Source organism: Chaetodon auriga, chromosome 2, assembly GCF_051107435.1.
Source record: "Chaetodon auriga isolate fChaAug3 chromosome 2, fChaAug3.hap1, whole genome shotgun sequence".
NCBI lineage: Eukaryota > Metazoa > Chordata > Actinopteri > Chaetodontiformes > Chaetodontidae > Chaetodon > Chaetodon auriga.
The window spans coordinates 4375612-4391452 of record NC_135075.1 but is presented as its reverse complement, the minus strand read 5'-3'; the positions used below and the strand labels follow the sequence as shown (position 1 = coordinate 4391452).

At 40.7% G+C, this 15841-nt stretch overlaps 1 protein-coding gene across 1 annotated transcript in view; it reads left to right on the top strand.

Moving 5' to 3' along the window:
* Positions 1-15841, top strand: part of fbln2 (fibulin 2) — a 68885-nt gene that overhangs the window by 28675 nt on the left and 24369 nt on the right. The window contains exons 4-9 of the mRNA XM_076754104.1: positions 3304-3424; positions 4640-4769; positions 5711-5897; positions 10283-10492; positions 12493-12618; positions 15127-15228. Coding sequence (XP_076610219.1) covers positions 3304-3424; positions 4640-4769; positions 5711-5897; positions 10283-10492; positions 12493-12618; positions 15127-15228 — 876 coding nt within the window. The remainder of the gene's footprint in view (positions 1-3303; positions 3425-4639; positions 4770-5710; positions 5898-10282; positions 10493-12492; positions 12619-15126; positions 15229-15841) is intronic.

The following is a 15841-nucleotide window of genomic DNA, read 5'->3' as shown; positions in this document are numbered from 1 at the left end:
GCATCAACAGAAATGTGAGGTTTAGAAATATGGAATGCATTCATTCAATTATGGGGATTTAATGGGTTCCTGGTTTAACACATGTTTTATGCTCATTTCCTTCAGTTGATGATGTTGAAATGATGCCATTTTTCCTCAAAGTGGAGGGTAAAATGGCGATGGTTTTGAGGAGAATGCATGACTGGGATTTTATGGTTATTTATTCATATTCTTTCACTGGCCAGTTAATAATAACAAAGGATTTAATTAACAGTCATTTATAAAGCCATCTAACCTAACCTTCAATAACCAATATTACTTTCATAGTGTTGCACAACCAGCTTTGTGTCAGTGAATGGAGTAATAGCTCTGCTCCACATAGAAACTCTTGTTTCAACTCATCCAATGGGAAGAGCTTCTGTTTCTTGAAATATTTTTTTTTTTTCCCCATTGTCAGCTTCCATTTCAAGGTTTTCTGTCATCAGTGTTCCTCAACATAGTAATTCAACAGTACTGTAGGTCTCTTTTATGGCCCTCAGTTTCAGTTTTTCACCCTTTTTTTTCAGAGTAACTGATTTTTCCATCAGTTTCATATGGTCGGTGGTTCTAACAACAAATACAAGGCTGCTAGAGGTTTTATTTGGCTTCTGCGAAGTGTAGACATTAGTTTCCACCGCTATTAGTGCCATACATATTATGTGATTAAAAATTATAACAGCCTCTTTTTTTTTATTTTGAAATGCACTTTGGGAATTGTAGATGTCAAGCTAGGAAGAGTTGCAGTGTGGATGGCAGTGTGTGTTGGTGGTCCACCACTAGTCCACACTGAAATATCTCAACTACTATTGGATGAATTGTTATTAAACTATTAATCATTATTATTATTATTAATCTTGCGATAGTTGTCACCACGAAGTATGGGAAATGGATTGGCATAAGCAGATATTTATGCTCCCATATGATGAATCCTAATGGCTTGATGAACTGTAAGAACTTCAGTTTTTCCTCGACTTTTCATGTAATGTCAGAAGTTTTGATTTATGACCCAGTAGCTGCAAAAATAATGACATCCCCATCAGTACATTTTATTTAGTGGTAATTAGCTAATGTTAGCATGCTAACATGCTTAACCAAGAAGATGACCAGGTTAAACATTAGACCTGCTAAATATCAGCGTATTAACTTTGTTAGCGTTAGCTGATGTTAGCATTTAACTTAAAACACTGTTGTGGTCAGTATGACCTCACAGAGCTGCTAATGTGGCTGAATTGAATTTTAGTCTAGAACCCAAAACTTTCTTTTTAATGCAGTTGTTCATCATTTGCACAGATGATTCACCCTGGAGAATTTAATGTCCATCTTATGGTGTGTTCAGACCAAAGACAAAGCTGATTATTTGCAAGGAATGCAAATAAACACAAATGATCAAACCACGTTGCCCCTGACAGCTACAAACCTGCACATTAGCCTTGAGCTAGCACACAGGTGTTGACTGTAAGGGTGTGTGTGTGTGTGTGTGTGTGTGTGTGTGTGTTCAGTTCAGCCTCTGACTGAACTCAGCACTCATCATAGACACCTGTGTTTTCTGTTTCCCCTCTCCAGTCTGTATGTTCATGCAGTAAAGTACATTCAGTAGTTAACATGGACAGAGCGTCTAATTACAAACACCTGACAGAAGAAGTCTGCATCTAGACGGCTCTCTGCTGCAGACAGGTTAAGAAGCGCGAGTGATGAAAAATCCGCTTTTTAATCCCAAAAGTTTCAAAAATTAATGCAGAGCAAGACCTGTCAACCCTCCCATTTTTTTCTGAGAGTCTGCATTTAAGTATTTTCCAATAAATCTCCTGAATTCTAACCTTTCAGGAGGCATAACCACCTATTTGATGCATTTTCTACCTTCTTCTCCAGTACAGCAGGTGGCAGTATGTAGAACATTTGCTGTTACATCCATTGACAAAAAATCATTTACTCAAATGGCACCCACTAATAAAACAAAAAGAAGAAAAGGAAGAAGGATGAATGTAAGAGGGACCTGCCAAAAAGACTAAAGGTTTGTGCAAGTATCTCAGAGAGAGGTTTACCCAGACTTAATGAAGAGCAGCATCAGTCAAAGTCATACTTTTTGTAGCCTATGCCACAGATTTCTGTGAAAAAGGTACAAATGTGACAAACATAAGTGCACCCAAGAGGCACAGAAACATGCTTCACCAATGACTGCATTTATACTATCTCTGCCATCCATTTTCATCACCAGTCTCTAACACAAATTGTCTCTCTTGGCAGTTGCTTCTCTTAAAATCACAACTGAGTCATAATGTCTAAGTGATGTGCACATATCCTTCAAGTAATACATGAATAAAGTGCAGATTTTCTATATACTTTTGTGTTTTCATTGATATAATGCAGGGATGATCACAGCATTTCACTTTCAAACAGGTACCTGATTCTGACTACCTAACTGTTGTCACCAGTTAATCCAATCCCTGTTGGGGGTAAGAGGTATGTGGACAGCGGCGAGGGTGGTGGCATGGAAATTTTCCCTTGTTTTCAAATCCCGCTGTTGACAGGGATGCTCTGAGCTCTGCTCCTGCTGGTAAATGGCTCCAGATCAGAGCAGAATCCGGTGTGACTCCATATGTTTATTCCTCCAGAGGCTCTGGCTCTGCCGCAGGCTTCCTCCTCCAGAGCTCCCTGGGCAGCAGCTGTCTTTCAGCGAACAGCAGCTCTGTCCCTCTGCTCTGCCCAGTCCTCCCCAGACAACACTCTGCAAAGCTGTACGATAAACTGAATATTTTACAATTTGAATAATTTCAACTCGTGGAAATAATCAAGTCATACAAATTTGCGGTGCGTCATTTATGCGAGAAATTTACTTTGCGTTTGGTGTGAACACACCATAAGACGTGGACGTGCTCCAGCTGCCTGCTACCACATATTGTCTGTTCAGAAACCACCTTGCTGCTCCGTCGTGGCCCGTGGCTCTGTGGACTGCCATTCTACTTGTGAAAACTATTTATAGAATAAACTGTGACTTTCTCCAGACCCGAGTAAAAAGTTTCCAATCATAAAAGGGGCTACTGTATTCTGGTAACGTGACTGCACCTCTTTAGTCAGCTGTAGAAATCTTAAAGGCGCCTTTGAGACCTGCTGCAGTCTACCATATGTTTCTGTCTGACTGCATACTGTATTCACTGCACTCTTCAGGCTTTTGTCTGTTCCATAGGTGTAACTGTGCAGACACAGAAGATTTACTGCAGAACTGTTTTTATTCCATCCATCTTGTGTGTGCTGATGTATGCATACCTACATGTCTCTGGGCTGCAGGTCCAAGTGGCTCTGCTGAAGACCTGCAGAGCTGCTGTGCTGCTGGCCAGAAATGGGCCTCAGAAAATCACCACTGCGATGACATGCCAGTCCTGAATCCTGACGAGCACTCCATATGCAGGTAAGTGACCTAGCCTTAGGTGTCAGATTGTTACATTTTTGGAAACTGCTTTGGAGGAAGAAATTTATGTAACATTTATGTAAGAAATCATCTGGAAATGTCAGTGGGTGGAGCCAAACAACCACAGTTCCAGGTGTCGGTAGAAATGCTAGGTCTATTTCCGTTTTCATTGTCAGCTCAAAATTACAACTGTTTAAAGGGGGACACATCAATTGTACATATAGGGATCATTTTACTAATTATGAGGAGCACTACTCAACATGTGAGAGCAGTTGTAGTCTTCTGCAGCCTGGGAGGGGGCTTTCTCAGGTTAGGTTTGGCTTGAGACTTCAAAAAACCTGCATTGCAATCTGGAGGTTCAGAGTTTGAAAGATGTGGGAGTTTATTAGGCAGCTAAGGTCCAATGAAAGTTGCCAAAGTTATTTGTGAAACATTATTAGAAGTGTAGGATCCAGGTTTTAGGGGCAATATTGATACTAGGGGCTAAAAGTCAGGATATCTGTGCATTCAATTTTGACTATTCCCTTTTTAATCTACCTCTTACAAGGCCCCTAACTTTGTGGAGATGCAGTGTTAAGTTACTGCAAAACCCCTTTAAAGTTGTAATGCTTAAAATTTTCAGTATGCCAAATGACACTTTTGAAACTATGACAGATGCTTTGCATTTTTCAGCAATTCAGCAATGTCTCTCTCTCTCTCTCTCTCTCTCTCTCTCTCTCTCTCTCTCTCTCTCTCTCTCTCTCTCTCTCTCTGGTTCTGGTGGAGTCTGCTGGGATTGAATTTGTCTATGCAACATGAGAGATGAATGCGTGCACTGAACATGATGTTCAGCTGTGTGCACACATTTCACATTTTGACAAAAGCCATTGCCTTGACATAATATTACATAATTACATAAAATACAAAGGCAATTAGCCAGATGAGAGCAATACAGATGGAGGATGAAACATCATTACAGATTTGTCATTACGGATTTGGCTTGAGTTTGATTAATGTGTGCAATAACTTAACTTCACCTGCCTTTGTTCTTAGATCTCTTTTTAACCACTTCAGTCACCTCTGAGCAGAGTTTCTCCCCTGCCAGTTCAGTCTGGTCTGTTCACAGCACTAAAACACTGTTCTGCAATTTTGTGTGCATCACATTTGTCTCAATGTGATTTTCATGCAGCATACTCTATTGATATATGTACATATGTATGTACCTGTTTGTGTCAGTGTTGCAGAGAAGCAGTGCTGCCTCAGCTCTTTAAAGGAGAGCCGGTGTGAATCAGGTATGACGGCAGCCAGAGGAGGGGACACCTGTGAAGTGGATGAGGAGAAGCAGTGCACAGATGACACCTATCAGGTACATCACTGTCTCACCACTCGCACAGCACAAACGCTAAGGCATCCACCATAGATGTTCTATATTAGATAGCATGCAGTGGAAAGGGTCGAGATGGTTGAGTCATGAATGAAAGACATGATGTCATGGGAGAATAGTGCACACATTAGCCATTGAGTTCTCCATAAAACAAACACTGAATTGATTACAGGAAGTTACATCTTCCTCTGTTGTTGTGAGTCAGGTAGGGTATGACTCACCGTTTCAAATGGTTCAAGGCGACAAAAGTGGACAGTGTAAACAGTCCAAACCATAGGCAGCAGGCAAGCACTGTGGATCCTTGTGAACTGCCACAATAACATGGTGAGAACTGAGTTTGCCAGAGTGAGATTTCAATTTCAGATACCCATGCCAGCAGAGAGGCTTTTGCAAAGGTCAGACAGTTTGTTTGTGTTTTTTGGCAAACAGGTTGAAATATATTAGCAAAGAACTGCCAAAGTCTCCCATTTCTGTATGTATCCTTCAGACCTGTGAATACTTCCATATGGAAATGAGACTCATGCCTTTGCTCAGAGTCAGCTCAAATAGCATTGTCTGCTCCTCCAAGAGGAAACCCGGGGGTTTGGCCCTTCAGCCAAGTGTTCATGTGTTGAGGCAGCTGAGCCAAACCTTTGTGCCAGGTCATTGTTTTAGAGGAAAGTAAAAATAAAAAAAGGTGAAAGTCTGGTTTTCTTTGCAGGACATGTGGTTCAGCTTGGGGCAGCAGCTGAACTCTTTTGCAGTGTGTTCACAGGGATGAACTGGCCTGCTTGCCTGTTAAGCTGTTACGTCTCCCCCTCCTCTGCTGTTTGCTAAACAGGGCTGAAAGTGGAGGGCCATAAAGAGAGGTGGTGATTAGAGATGAGAAGGGCACCCCAGTGACACACTCCTAATTGGCTCTGCTGTTTTGTCTGGATGGGCAGGTGTGCTGCAGCTGCTGTGCCCTTGGCTTACGGGTGCGCAGTGAAGGACGGGGTTGCAATGCCCACCAGTACCTGGGCTACCCGTGTGGTCATGTCTTCCTCACATGCTGCGAAGAAGAGGAAAGTCTGAGCCAGATCCTTCTGAAAAGAAAGCAGATGCCCAGATCAACTTCTGTGCCTACAAAAGGTATCTGTTACCCACTAAACAGTCATGTTTCACTGGTATGGAGTTTTCAACATGGAGAACACATTCATCATGCACATTGGTAGAGTCAGGATTCACTGTGTGCCTTAAAACACTTTCAAACTTTACTTGGAGCCAAACCTGCTCTGTTGAAAAGAGAAGAGGAAGCTAATAATCCTAGCATATTTGCTAACAAAAACACATACAGTGACAAACTCTATGTTTTTTTGTTTTGTTTTGTCCAGTTGTTATAGATAAGAATTTCAACTTGTGAGCCATATGGACGAGAAGTTTGAAATTCAGCCAGATTAGCTATGCATTCCTGGTATTCATCCCTGTTCCATGCAACACACTAACTGTTTACAGTATGTTCTATGCTAATTATTCTGTTGTTTTCAAAGTAATAATGAATCGGCAGCTGGAGAAGTGACAAAACACTGCTGTCAAATTGGAAAGTTTCCAAACAGCCTTTCCAGTCTAGAGAGGAAAAACATTTATGGGATTCCAACTGAATAATTTGTTTTAACAGCCTGATTTATACAACTTACTTGCTTGAATGGTGCTTCGTATGGTAGAGTATTAAAATGCCATACATCTGTGAGAATCAGAACCTTAATTTTCACTGAATCGTTTCATATAAAATAAGGAATGAAGGAATAAATTAAGCTAAAATGTCAAACTGTCTTCACAATTACATGCATACATTGAAAGAGGCAGAAGCAGGAATACAGCACATAATTGCTTTAATTGATATGTCAGGCATAATTACATTATCAGGGTCTAACATCTGTCCATACAGATGGTGAAAATACTCATATCAGACTTGTTACCAAAAGTTTTGTTTTGCTTCCTGATCGTTACAAGAATTAAATACCTTTGAGGTTCCATTTTTGTATCTGGGATAATTTATTCAGTCTCTCTAGACTTCAAAAAGTTATCAACCCCCTAAACATTTATTCTTTTAGTAGAGTAAACGTTCATGATATACAATCATAAGTATAAATGCATCATTGTTGCCATCGTGCACTGAGGTTTTGGCATTGGTGGATGTCAATTAAAACAATTAGCCCTGATTGGAATACTGTGACCAATCAAAGAGAAAGAGAAATCAAAATTTCCTAAAAATGGTAAAAATAAAAGAGTTAATGCTTCACACAGATCGCAAATAGATAGCTTAGACACAAAATATTTGGTTATTTCTGCCTCCACAACAGCTCCACCAATAAAAACTGTCTCCTGTCACTACCTTCAACAAACTTTGCGCTGTACTGGAATATGTCATTCTGTGTTGGGCCATCGCTATTTTGTCCTCACTGACGTTTATGTCAGAGGTAGAGTATGGGCCCAGTTTGATCTTCCAGAAGACAGATGCTCAAGGTTGATTGGTCACGAGTCACGTTACCATTCAGAGTAATGGGAAAAGATGTATGCAAGCTGTGATGAATCAGAAACAGATGGCAGCTCAGGCTGTTGTCTCTTTACTAGTGCCAGCAAAGTTTTCCTCTGTCTCTGATCCATCAAATACCTAATGCCAGTGACATTTACTTCAGTCAGTTTTCAAGCAGCTGAGGTTCAGGATAAACATGCCACAATGCAAATTCTTTCCAATACCTATTTGTATCTGCTTATCTCGACAGAAACACGGTTGAAGCAGTTTGTTTGTGAACACTTCTGCTTCTGTTCAGTCCGTTGGCCTCTGATGATGACCTATATACAGTGACTTACTTGCAGCTGGAAGCTCTATGGCAAGGGTTTGTCGTCAATGACATCAGAGGTGTGATGGATGAAATAAGACTTTAAATGATTACAGTATGACACAGTATTTGTCAGTGTGTGAGTCTGCTTGTACTTTCCTGTGCAATTAGAGCATTAAATCAGTTGATAAAAGCACAAGACAGGTCCTGACTCAAGACCTTTTTCCCAATATCATCAAGTAGGGCTTTGGTAGACCTTTGTTCATCTTTTTAGTTTGTATATTGGGACCAGACACGCAGCATGGAATTGCAATTTGTTATTAGTGAGCCTTTGTGGTTGTCCTTTAATGGGAATAGTTGTATCCAAGTATGATGATGAGGTAAGGTCAGTCTCCTCACTGCCTCACTTAGCCTGTTATTTCATTCACAACATCAGAGGAATTCTTTCTAATCCCGCCCTTTAATAGGCTCTGTTCTAACCATCGACTGCAGCTCATTTCCTTCAGCTTTAAAGAGGAAATTTGAATGATGTCATTCTGAAGTGGGAATCAATTAACCTGCTGAAAGCTGTGAAAGGTTTAGGAGCTGCAAAAACTGTTCAAGCTCTCAGTTAGTGTGTGTATAACTGTCTCTCACACACACTCTCTCTCTCACAGGATGCATGAGGATGCCTTTACTCTGTGAGTGTTTTATGGATGAAAATATGGATGAGATGCACTGTAATTATTTCCATGGGGGATATGTTTTCAGTCTTATGACTCACCGCCTTTTAATTAAAACAGGAAACATTTAATCGCCTTGCTCCTCTGAATTTAAACCCCAGATAATGATTGAGGGAAATATTTACTTAAAACCCACAACTGGCCTCATCATCCCTTGACATATGTGAAGGGGTTTCTATAATGAATTGACATGTTAATGCACAGTGCTGTGTGTGTTTGGTGCAGTATAGATCAGGCAACAGTCCCAGGAACAGCAAACCCACTGGAATAGCTTTGTGTATATTTGCCTTTAGGTTCTTGCTAATGCTCGGTAGATACTGTACAGATTAAAGGAGCACTCCACCACTTTGACACATGGAGATCAGTTTACTCGTCATGGTTACTAACTCGCCACCATTTCATCATGGGATTGGTTTGAAAGATGTGGGTATCAACCAGTCATCTGTCATCTTGCAAATCCCCTTTATGGAAATGCCCCTTTTAGATTTGAACCTTGAAATGGGCACAGGCTCGGTTGATTTTGTAATCATGCCAAATTTCCTCAGCTCAGGGGTTTGTCAAGCCTGACTACATGCCCAAACTATTTACGATCAGGCTGTTTGATGATCAGATGGATTGGTGAATTTATCACTTGAAATGTTTGAAATGGCTGATCCTTGAATCCTCACAAACTAAAAAAAAAAAAGCAGGTTTCCCATTTTTAGGGTACAATTGTGGATTTTGTTGTCTGCAATAACAACTGTTGCTTGCAGACTATAGCCAGCTAATACCAACACTAAACTCAGTGAGAAGGATGAAAACTCATCTCCAGCTGCCTTTTTAAGAGCATATGTTAAAAACAAAAACCCTCTTACAAGGTCCTTTAAACATGATGACCAAATAGATGACAAAATGCTAAAAGACTGAGGCTAAAGAAAGTCAGCAACTCTCAGCCACTTTTTGATCCACTGGCTCCCACACAGTGGATGTTACAGTTCCAATCTAACCTGTAACTAATAATGTAGTTATGACATGACCATTGCCTTTAGAAGGAACATTAGGTTACTATGATTGGAAGTAAGCTAGTTAGCTGGGCATCCTAGGATTTACAGCTTACTTAGATCAAATGAACACACAGATTTGTCCTTTGCTGTTGTATTTTTGGTTTTGGAAAGGTTGATAAAAAAGATACCAAGATTTTAGAGCTCCATGCATACCACTTCAACATGCTGAGAAATCCAGTACTTCACAGATGTGCCTCGCTACAATTGCTAAGCTACCAACTGTCAGTTGTGCAAAGTAACACCACGTCTTTCTTTTTGGTCTTGTAGGATAAAGGTATTTTGTTTGAATAAAATTTAATTGGAATTGTCAATTGACAAAACTGATCAGGGGTTCCATGGTTACTTTCAGTATGAGCAACTTTGTAGCATACAATGTATACAAACGTCGTATGTTTTGGCCATGCAGAGAGAGAGATGGTGACGTGGTGATGCAGTACAGAAGCTGGATAAAGCTTTCATACCCAGACTAGTGAAAAACTGTGATAGAGTCAGTGTGCAGAAGCAGTAAGCGATCAGGCTGCAAGCGATCTTCTCAGTAAGTGCCTCATGTCAGTCCCTTTCTGCCAAATGATTTTCCCTGTCTACTCAATCTAATTGCCCTCTAAAATGCTAAGCATTTTGTGCATTGCTTTTCCCAGCACTTCACTCTCACATTAGTGTCCTGCGGTCATAAGAATTCCACTACTAAGGGCCTGACCTTTGCACTTGTTACTGGTGGTTTCTTGTAATGATAGTAATTTAGGAATTGAAGCTCTGGATTAAAGCATCACTTATACGCTCTGAATGTAAATGTAAAGGAGGAGCAGATGTTGTTTGGTATCTTCAAGTCAGTTTCATGAAGTAAGTGTGCAGAATAAATTATACAGGCAATCTGGTGTTGTATCTAATTTGGGAGCCACCCCCCTCATTCTTTCTCTCACTTCTTCCAGTCTCAGACAGCAAGTTCCCCAAGGAGGCCTTCTCCATCAGTGCCACAGATGAAGCTGCCAATGCAGTGGAGGAGCAGGAGGATGTGGATGAGTGTCAGCTCTACCTGGGCCAGCTGTGCCAGCACACATGCACCAACATCTGGGGCTCCTACCGCTGTGGCTGCCACCAGGGCTACATACTGCAGCAGGACAGACACTCCTGTGCACCAGGTACACCTCCTGTAAAACTTTCTGTCTTGTAAGTCATCTGGTTTTGGTTGTACATGTAAGAATTCATTAAAACATGAACCTGGTAAGGTCATGTTTAAAAAAACCCTGGCTCACTCCAGTATTAAACAGGATTATGTGACGTGTAAACATTGCTCCCCCAAATTTTGGTTTTCACCATCTGCACAAACTCATCATTAATGCATTTGGGTGCCAATAAAAACACAGCTGCAAGTATTACTTATCTTTACTGTTTTTATTGGGATTCTGCATTAATTATGTACCTGGTGGCTGCAGATTTGAAACATTTTCCCACTGAGCCATGACAGGGTACCCCAGCTATTAATATGGATCTTCCAAAAGCTGGGGGTCTCTGTGAAGACTGTGAAAAAAAAGAGATCCTCATCCAGAAACACTGGCTCCTACATTCCTGATAATGCAGCTTGATAGTGTCTTTCATTGCCTGGCAAAAGTCCACATGTTTCAAACGTTATGCTCTCAGTTTGCAACACAGGCTTTCTCTTAAAATTCAAAGTCTCCCAATCTGAAAATAATTAGTTACTCAGACTCAACAAAGCTCCCCAGGAGTGACAGACAAAACAACACAACATCAAGTCAGTTTATTCATAGAGAACATTTTAAAAACAACAAACATTGACCAAAGTGCTTTACAGAGAGATTGAATTATAGGATTATTGGATTGATGATTACAATCAAACAAAAACAGGAAAAACTCAAAATAAACACAGAAATGATCAAATAAGAGCACAGACATAAATGCAAGGGTATAAGCATATGATATCTTGCTAAATTCATGACACAAACGGCATTGCACAAACAACAAACACATGCAAACAAATAAAACACAGTGTGGTCAGGCATGTCTTCATGATGAAGACTGAATGAAAGAGATGGATCTTTAAAAGGGTTTTGAAGGTATTAGTGATCTAATTGAGATCTAATTGTTAGTAGCAAACTATTCCACAATGAATCACCTTCTTACATTACAAGCAGACAAGCAAGCAAAGCTGCCAGTGCCTACAAATGCTTTCAGCCGTCTCCATCGGTCAGGTGATCCTCACCTACAGGTCCATTGAGTATCCCGGAGGGTGGGCCCCTACAGCTTGGACAGAATGTCAGACTAAATGATGATTTTCCATCAAACTATTTCATAATGTGTGTGGATATAAAGACCCTCACATTTGTGGCATATTTGGAGTGTGTTTGTTGCTGTGAGCGTTGATTCCTTCAGAATGTCATTCCGAATGAAACGCACTAAAAGGCTGTTGCCATGAATGTGTGGCTAAACTACTGACCTCACAGCTATGATACTAACCACATAATGAAAAAATTGGCCTTATCAAATAGAGTTTGCTCTGTTAGTGTTGTGTTTATATTGTGTAGTCTTCTTCACATTTTTGAAATGCTGTTCATGTTGTCTCTGGTTTGACCTTGTGCTGGTTGCCTTTTACTGAGATACAAATGTCTGATTGGAGTTCACTGAGAGGGATGAGGGAATTGCTGAACAATAAAAGTCAAGTATTTCAGCTGCACTAAAAGTTTAGATACAGGAATCGCTATTTTTATTGCATGTGTATTTATGGTCATTTTACTGTTATTATGCTGTGGTTAAACCAACAACAGATTTCATCATCATACTTATGGCACTTGAACATGAGCCATATAAACAGGCTCATCAAAATTCCCCACAACCTCAAATGAAAGATAATTCATTCACAGACCTCTCTCTGCTCTGTGAAAGAGTTTAATGACTAAAACATCCAGCATGGGTCAAATTATGTCTCGCATTACGAAATGGATATTATGTGGAATATTACTCCTTTCAAATGGGTTCATATATCAAGAACTTGTGAATCAACCTGCCTTCATTCTGCAAGGTCTTCAGCTGATGAAGTATTTTCCTTTCTGTACCTGAAGCGTTCAGTTAGGTGGAGCGCCTCATAAATGAACATTGTCTCTTTTGTTGTGTTTCCAATGTGCAGTGAGTCCTGACGAAGACAACAGAGTCAGAGAGGACAGTCCTGCTGTGGTCCCAACACAGTCTACTGCTGCCACCACTACAACCAGGGCAACCACCACCAGCCCCAGACACCTCAGTCCTTGTGCAGGTGCAGTAATGCTAACATTACACTATAACGCATGTGACAGCCCTGGGCACAGGAGTCGCCATGGTCATGCCTTCCCTGAATGATAAACATTCAAACCTTCAGCATCTGTATGTTTATATTAAAAATATGTGTTTGGCATGTTTGATGTTTACAAAGATTCAGGAATAGGTTTTTACAGACTTCTAAAAGCAGAAAAGGGAAGAAAATGTATCCTTTCAGTGCCACAAGATGATGGGCAACCTGGAGCCATTTTCAGGTAAAATGAGAACTTTTATCATTGGATTACTCCTTGAAGAATGAACTTGCCCTTCCTGGTGTTTATGCCTTCAGTCTTAGTTCAGTACAGTACAACAGTTTCCCTGGCTTTGAAATATAGTACATATATGTCAGAATATGTATTATTGATTGTGTTGGCCTCTAGTCTTTTTGTTTGTTTGTTCTGTTCCTCAGAGATGGTGAAGTGCACACACCACATGAACAAACTCAACCAGTGATGATCAAAGATTCTGAAGTTTCTCCTACCTTTCCCAGTTTATGTAACTTTACTTACGCTATACTTACATGAACTTAACTATACTTAACTGTAGTTACAAATCCAAATTATGTTTTACAAGGAAGGCTAGAGTTAACTTTTTAAACATTAAAGTCTTTATTTATGAAATAATCACTTTCACCCTGTGAATGTCCACTCAAGTGCTGAAAGCTAATATCTATAAATCTAACGAAATCACAGATTTGATTCTGGCACTTCTTTTTTTTACACTACAGGGTCATGGCATCTTCTTTAAAAAAGGTCATTTCACATGAAAGTATTTACATTGTGATTCTATTAATTCACATTCAGGACAGAGGTTATGATATGTGCTGGCTGCCAGTATGGTAGCTGCAACAGGCTCTGATGTCAGCTGCAGGACTTGAATGTCCATATTGTAACTGAAAATAGATGAAATGATAGAGATAGATAGTGATTTTACACATTAATTACATTAAATATGGTTAGAAACTGCACAATCAGCTGCAGATACTAAGAAAAACTGCCTTCAACTGTCATCATTAACAAAAAGTAGCAATAGCAAAAATGAAGTTCCAAGAGCACTGCAGCCTGAAGCTTAGTATAATGCTAATAATGTAAAACTTTAAAATTGCAGATAAAAAGAAACTTTTAATTCCAGGCTTTTTGACAACCCTCCATATGTCAGCGCCACGGGCACTTAGTTCCACTGTTCTCTCACAGCTGCACTCCTGATCATTATTATGGTAACAAAAAAAAAACTTGAAAAAAAAAAAAAACTTACTGTAAAACTCACCTATCTAACTAGCTAATTAACTGACTAGCTGACCTACTTATCTGAGTCGTTATTTATGTAAGATGTCCAGGTGTAATCCACATCTCTTCACCATCTGAACCAGTCAGTCACCACTGCAGTGAACTTGATCTTGTTCAACATAAGTTGATCTCTAACAGTTGATTCGTAAGCAATGAAGGATTTGAAGATGATTCACCAAAATTACATTACCAACTGTATGAAGGTAGCATAAAGGAGTAGATACCTGGGTTTTACTTAATGTAGGAATATGATACATGACTTGTAGATTCCGGGCTCTGATATGCACTTCCTGCTGTGAGACTCATTACAGATATGGCTAAAGTTGTGTGTTACAGCGTTATGTGTAATGGGTGAGGAGAGTGTTTGGGGCCTGAGGGAGTGTTTGATATAAGGCAGTGATGTGTACAAGCAGTCACTGGTTTTTTTAGCCTAGAGCCCAGTAGCATGGTTACATCAACACATCAGCTCTGCTTTTATTGAAACAAAGCAGTAAAGTTGAGCTGAGAAGGGCTGACATGATGTGCCCAAGTACCGTCTGACTGCCCTGATGCGAATAACTCTCTTATCAACAGAAGCTAAAAACTGGGATGGTTGCCTGCACTTTGTCTGCATGTACTTTCACCCATAAACTGTTCAGTCATAGTTGATCTGCTGTGTTTATGCTGCTGTAGCTTCATGAGCTGAATCTTGATCAAGTCAGGAGGAGATCAGCAGTGCAAGCCCTCGAGCAGCTGGAGTCTCTACTCCAGGCTCCAACAAAGCTCTGCTCCTGCAAAGTGGTGCTGATTGTTAGTTATGAGAATATCCTGGTCAATGTATCGAGCCGCCTTCCAATACTTTACCACCACAGAGCTTTAGTGGGGAATGAGCTGGTGAAAAATTGTGGGGAAACAGTTCTTGGCCCATGCCTCTTTGTGACAGGACTATCGAGCTCTTAAATAGAGAGAATTGATTCTGTTGTGGTGGATGCAATGGCTCATGAGAGGCTCCTTTCTGCAGCGAGTGATGATCAGTGCGAGGGTGTGAAGGGTCCACAGGAGCCTCGGGAAGCAAGACAGCAAGGCAATGAATTACGAGGATGAGGAGTGAAGACATTGAGTGAATGACAGTCCTGGAGGCGTAGCTGTGTATAATCCAGAGACAATTGTGATCATGCTGCTCATATTTTTGTCTCTTGCAGAAAATGGTCTTTGCAGTCAGCAGTGTACGGTGGTGGCAGGCCGGGCTCGCTGCTCCTGCTTCCCAGGGTTCTCGCTGATGACAGATGGACGCATGTGTGAAGGTAAGAGCTGCTGCTTGCTTTTGTTGTGGTACTGTTGGTAATTGGAGCGATTCACAATGCTCGCATGTATCCCTTAAGCTGTCTCCCTCAAGCAGGGTTTGCACAAGGTAACAAACAACCCAACACCATCAACAATAGCACTCACTGCTGTATGAATGAACAACAACAAACACATACAGCCTTGACAACAGGACAAAAGTGCAATGGAGCAGTTTGTCCAGAGATCGGGACACATTTTAATTGGATGCAGTCACTCATGAAGAAGGAAAATGCAGGTCTTGTGATACTAAACAATGCATCGACTGATTGGGCTCCCATTTCCTGGTGGTGGAGGCCGTTGCCTGGAGCATTAGTCAACCATAGCCAATTACTCTGTGCAGCTATAGCTGCAATAACAAACACTACACATAGGATCTGTTTGCTTAGCTACCTTCCTTTCCTGAAGCTCGGTGCGACACACTTGCGCTACAGTGGCACCTTTGACAAGTGAAGGTCAGAATTCACATCTGCAGTTTGTTGTAGTTTAAATGACAATAATCAAGCATGTGCTGCCTGGTGCCTGTCTGAAGAAACACATGACAGCACAATCGTTTGTATCATATCTTCTCCATAT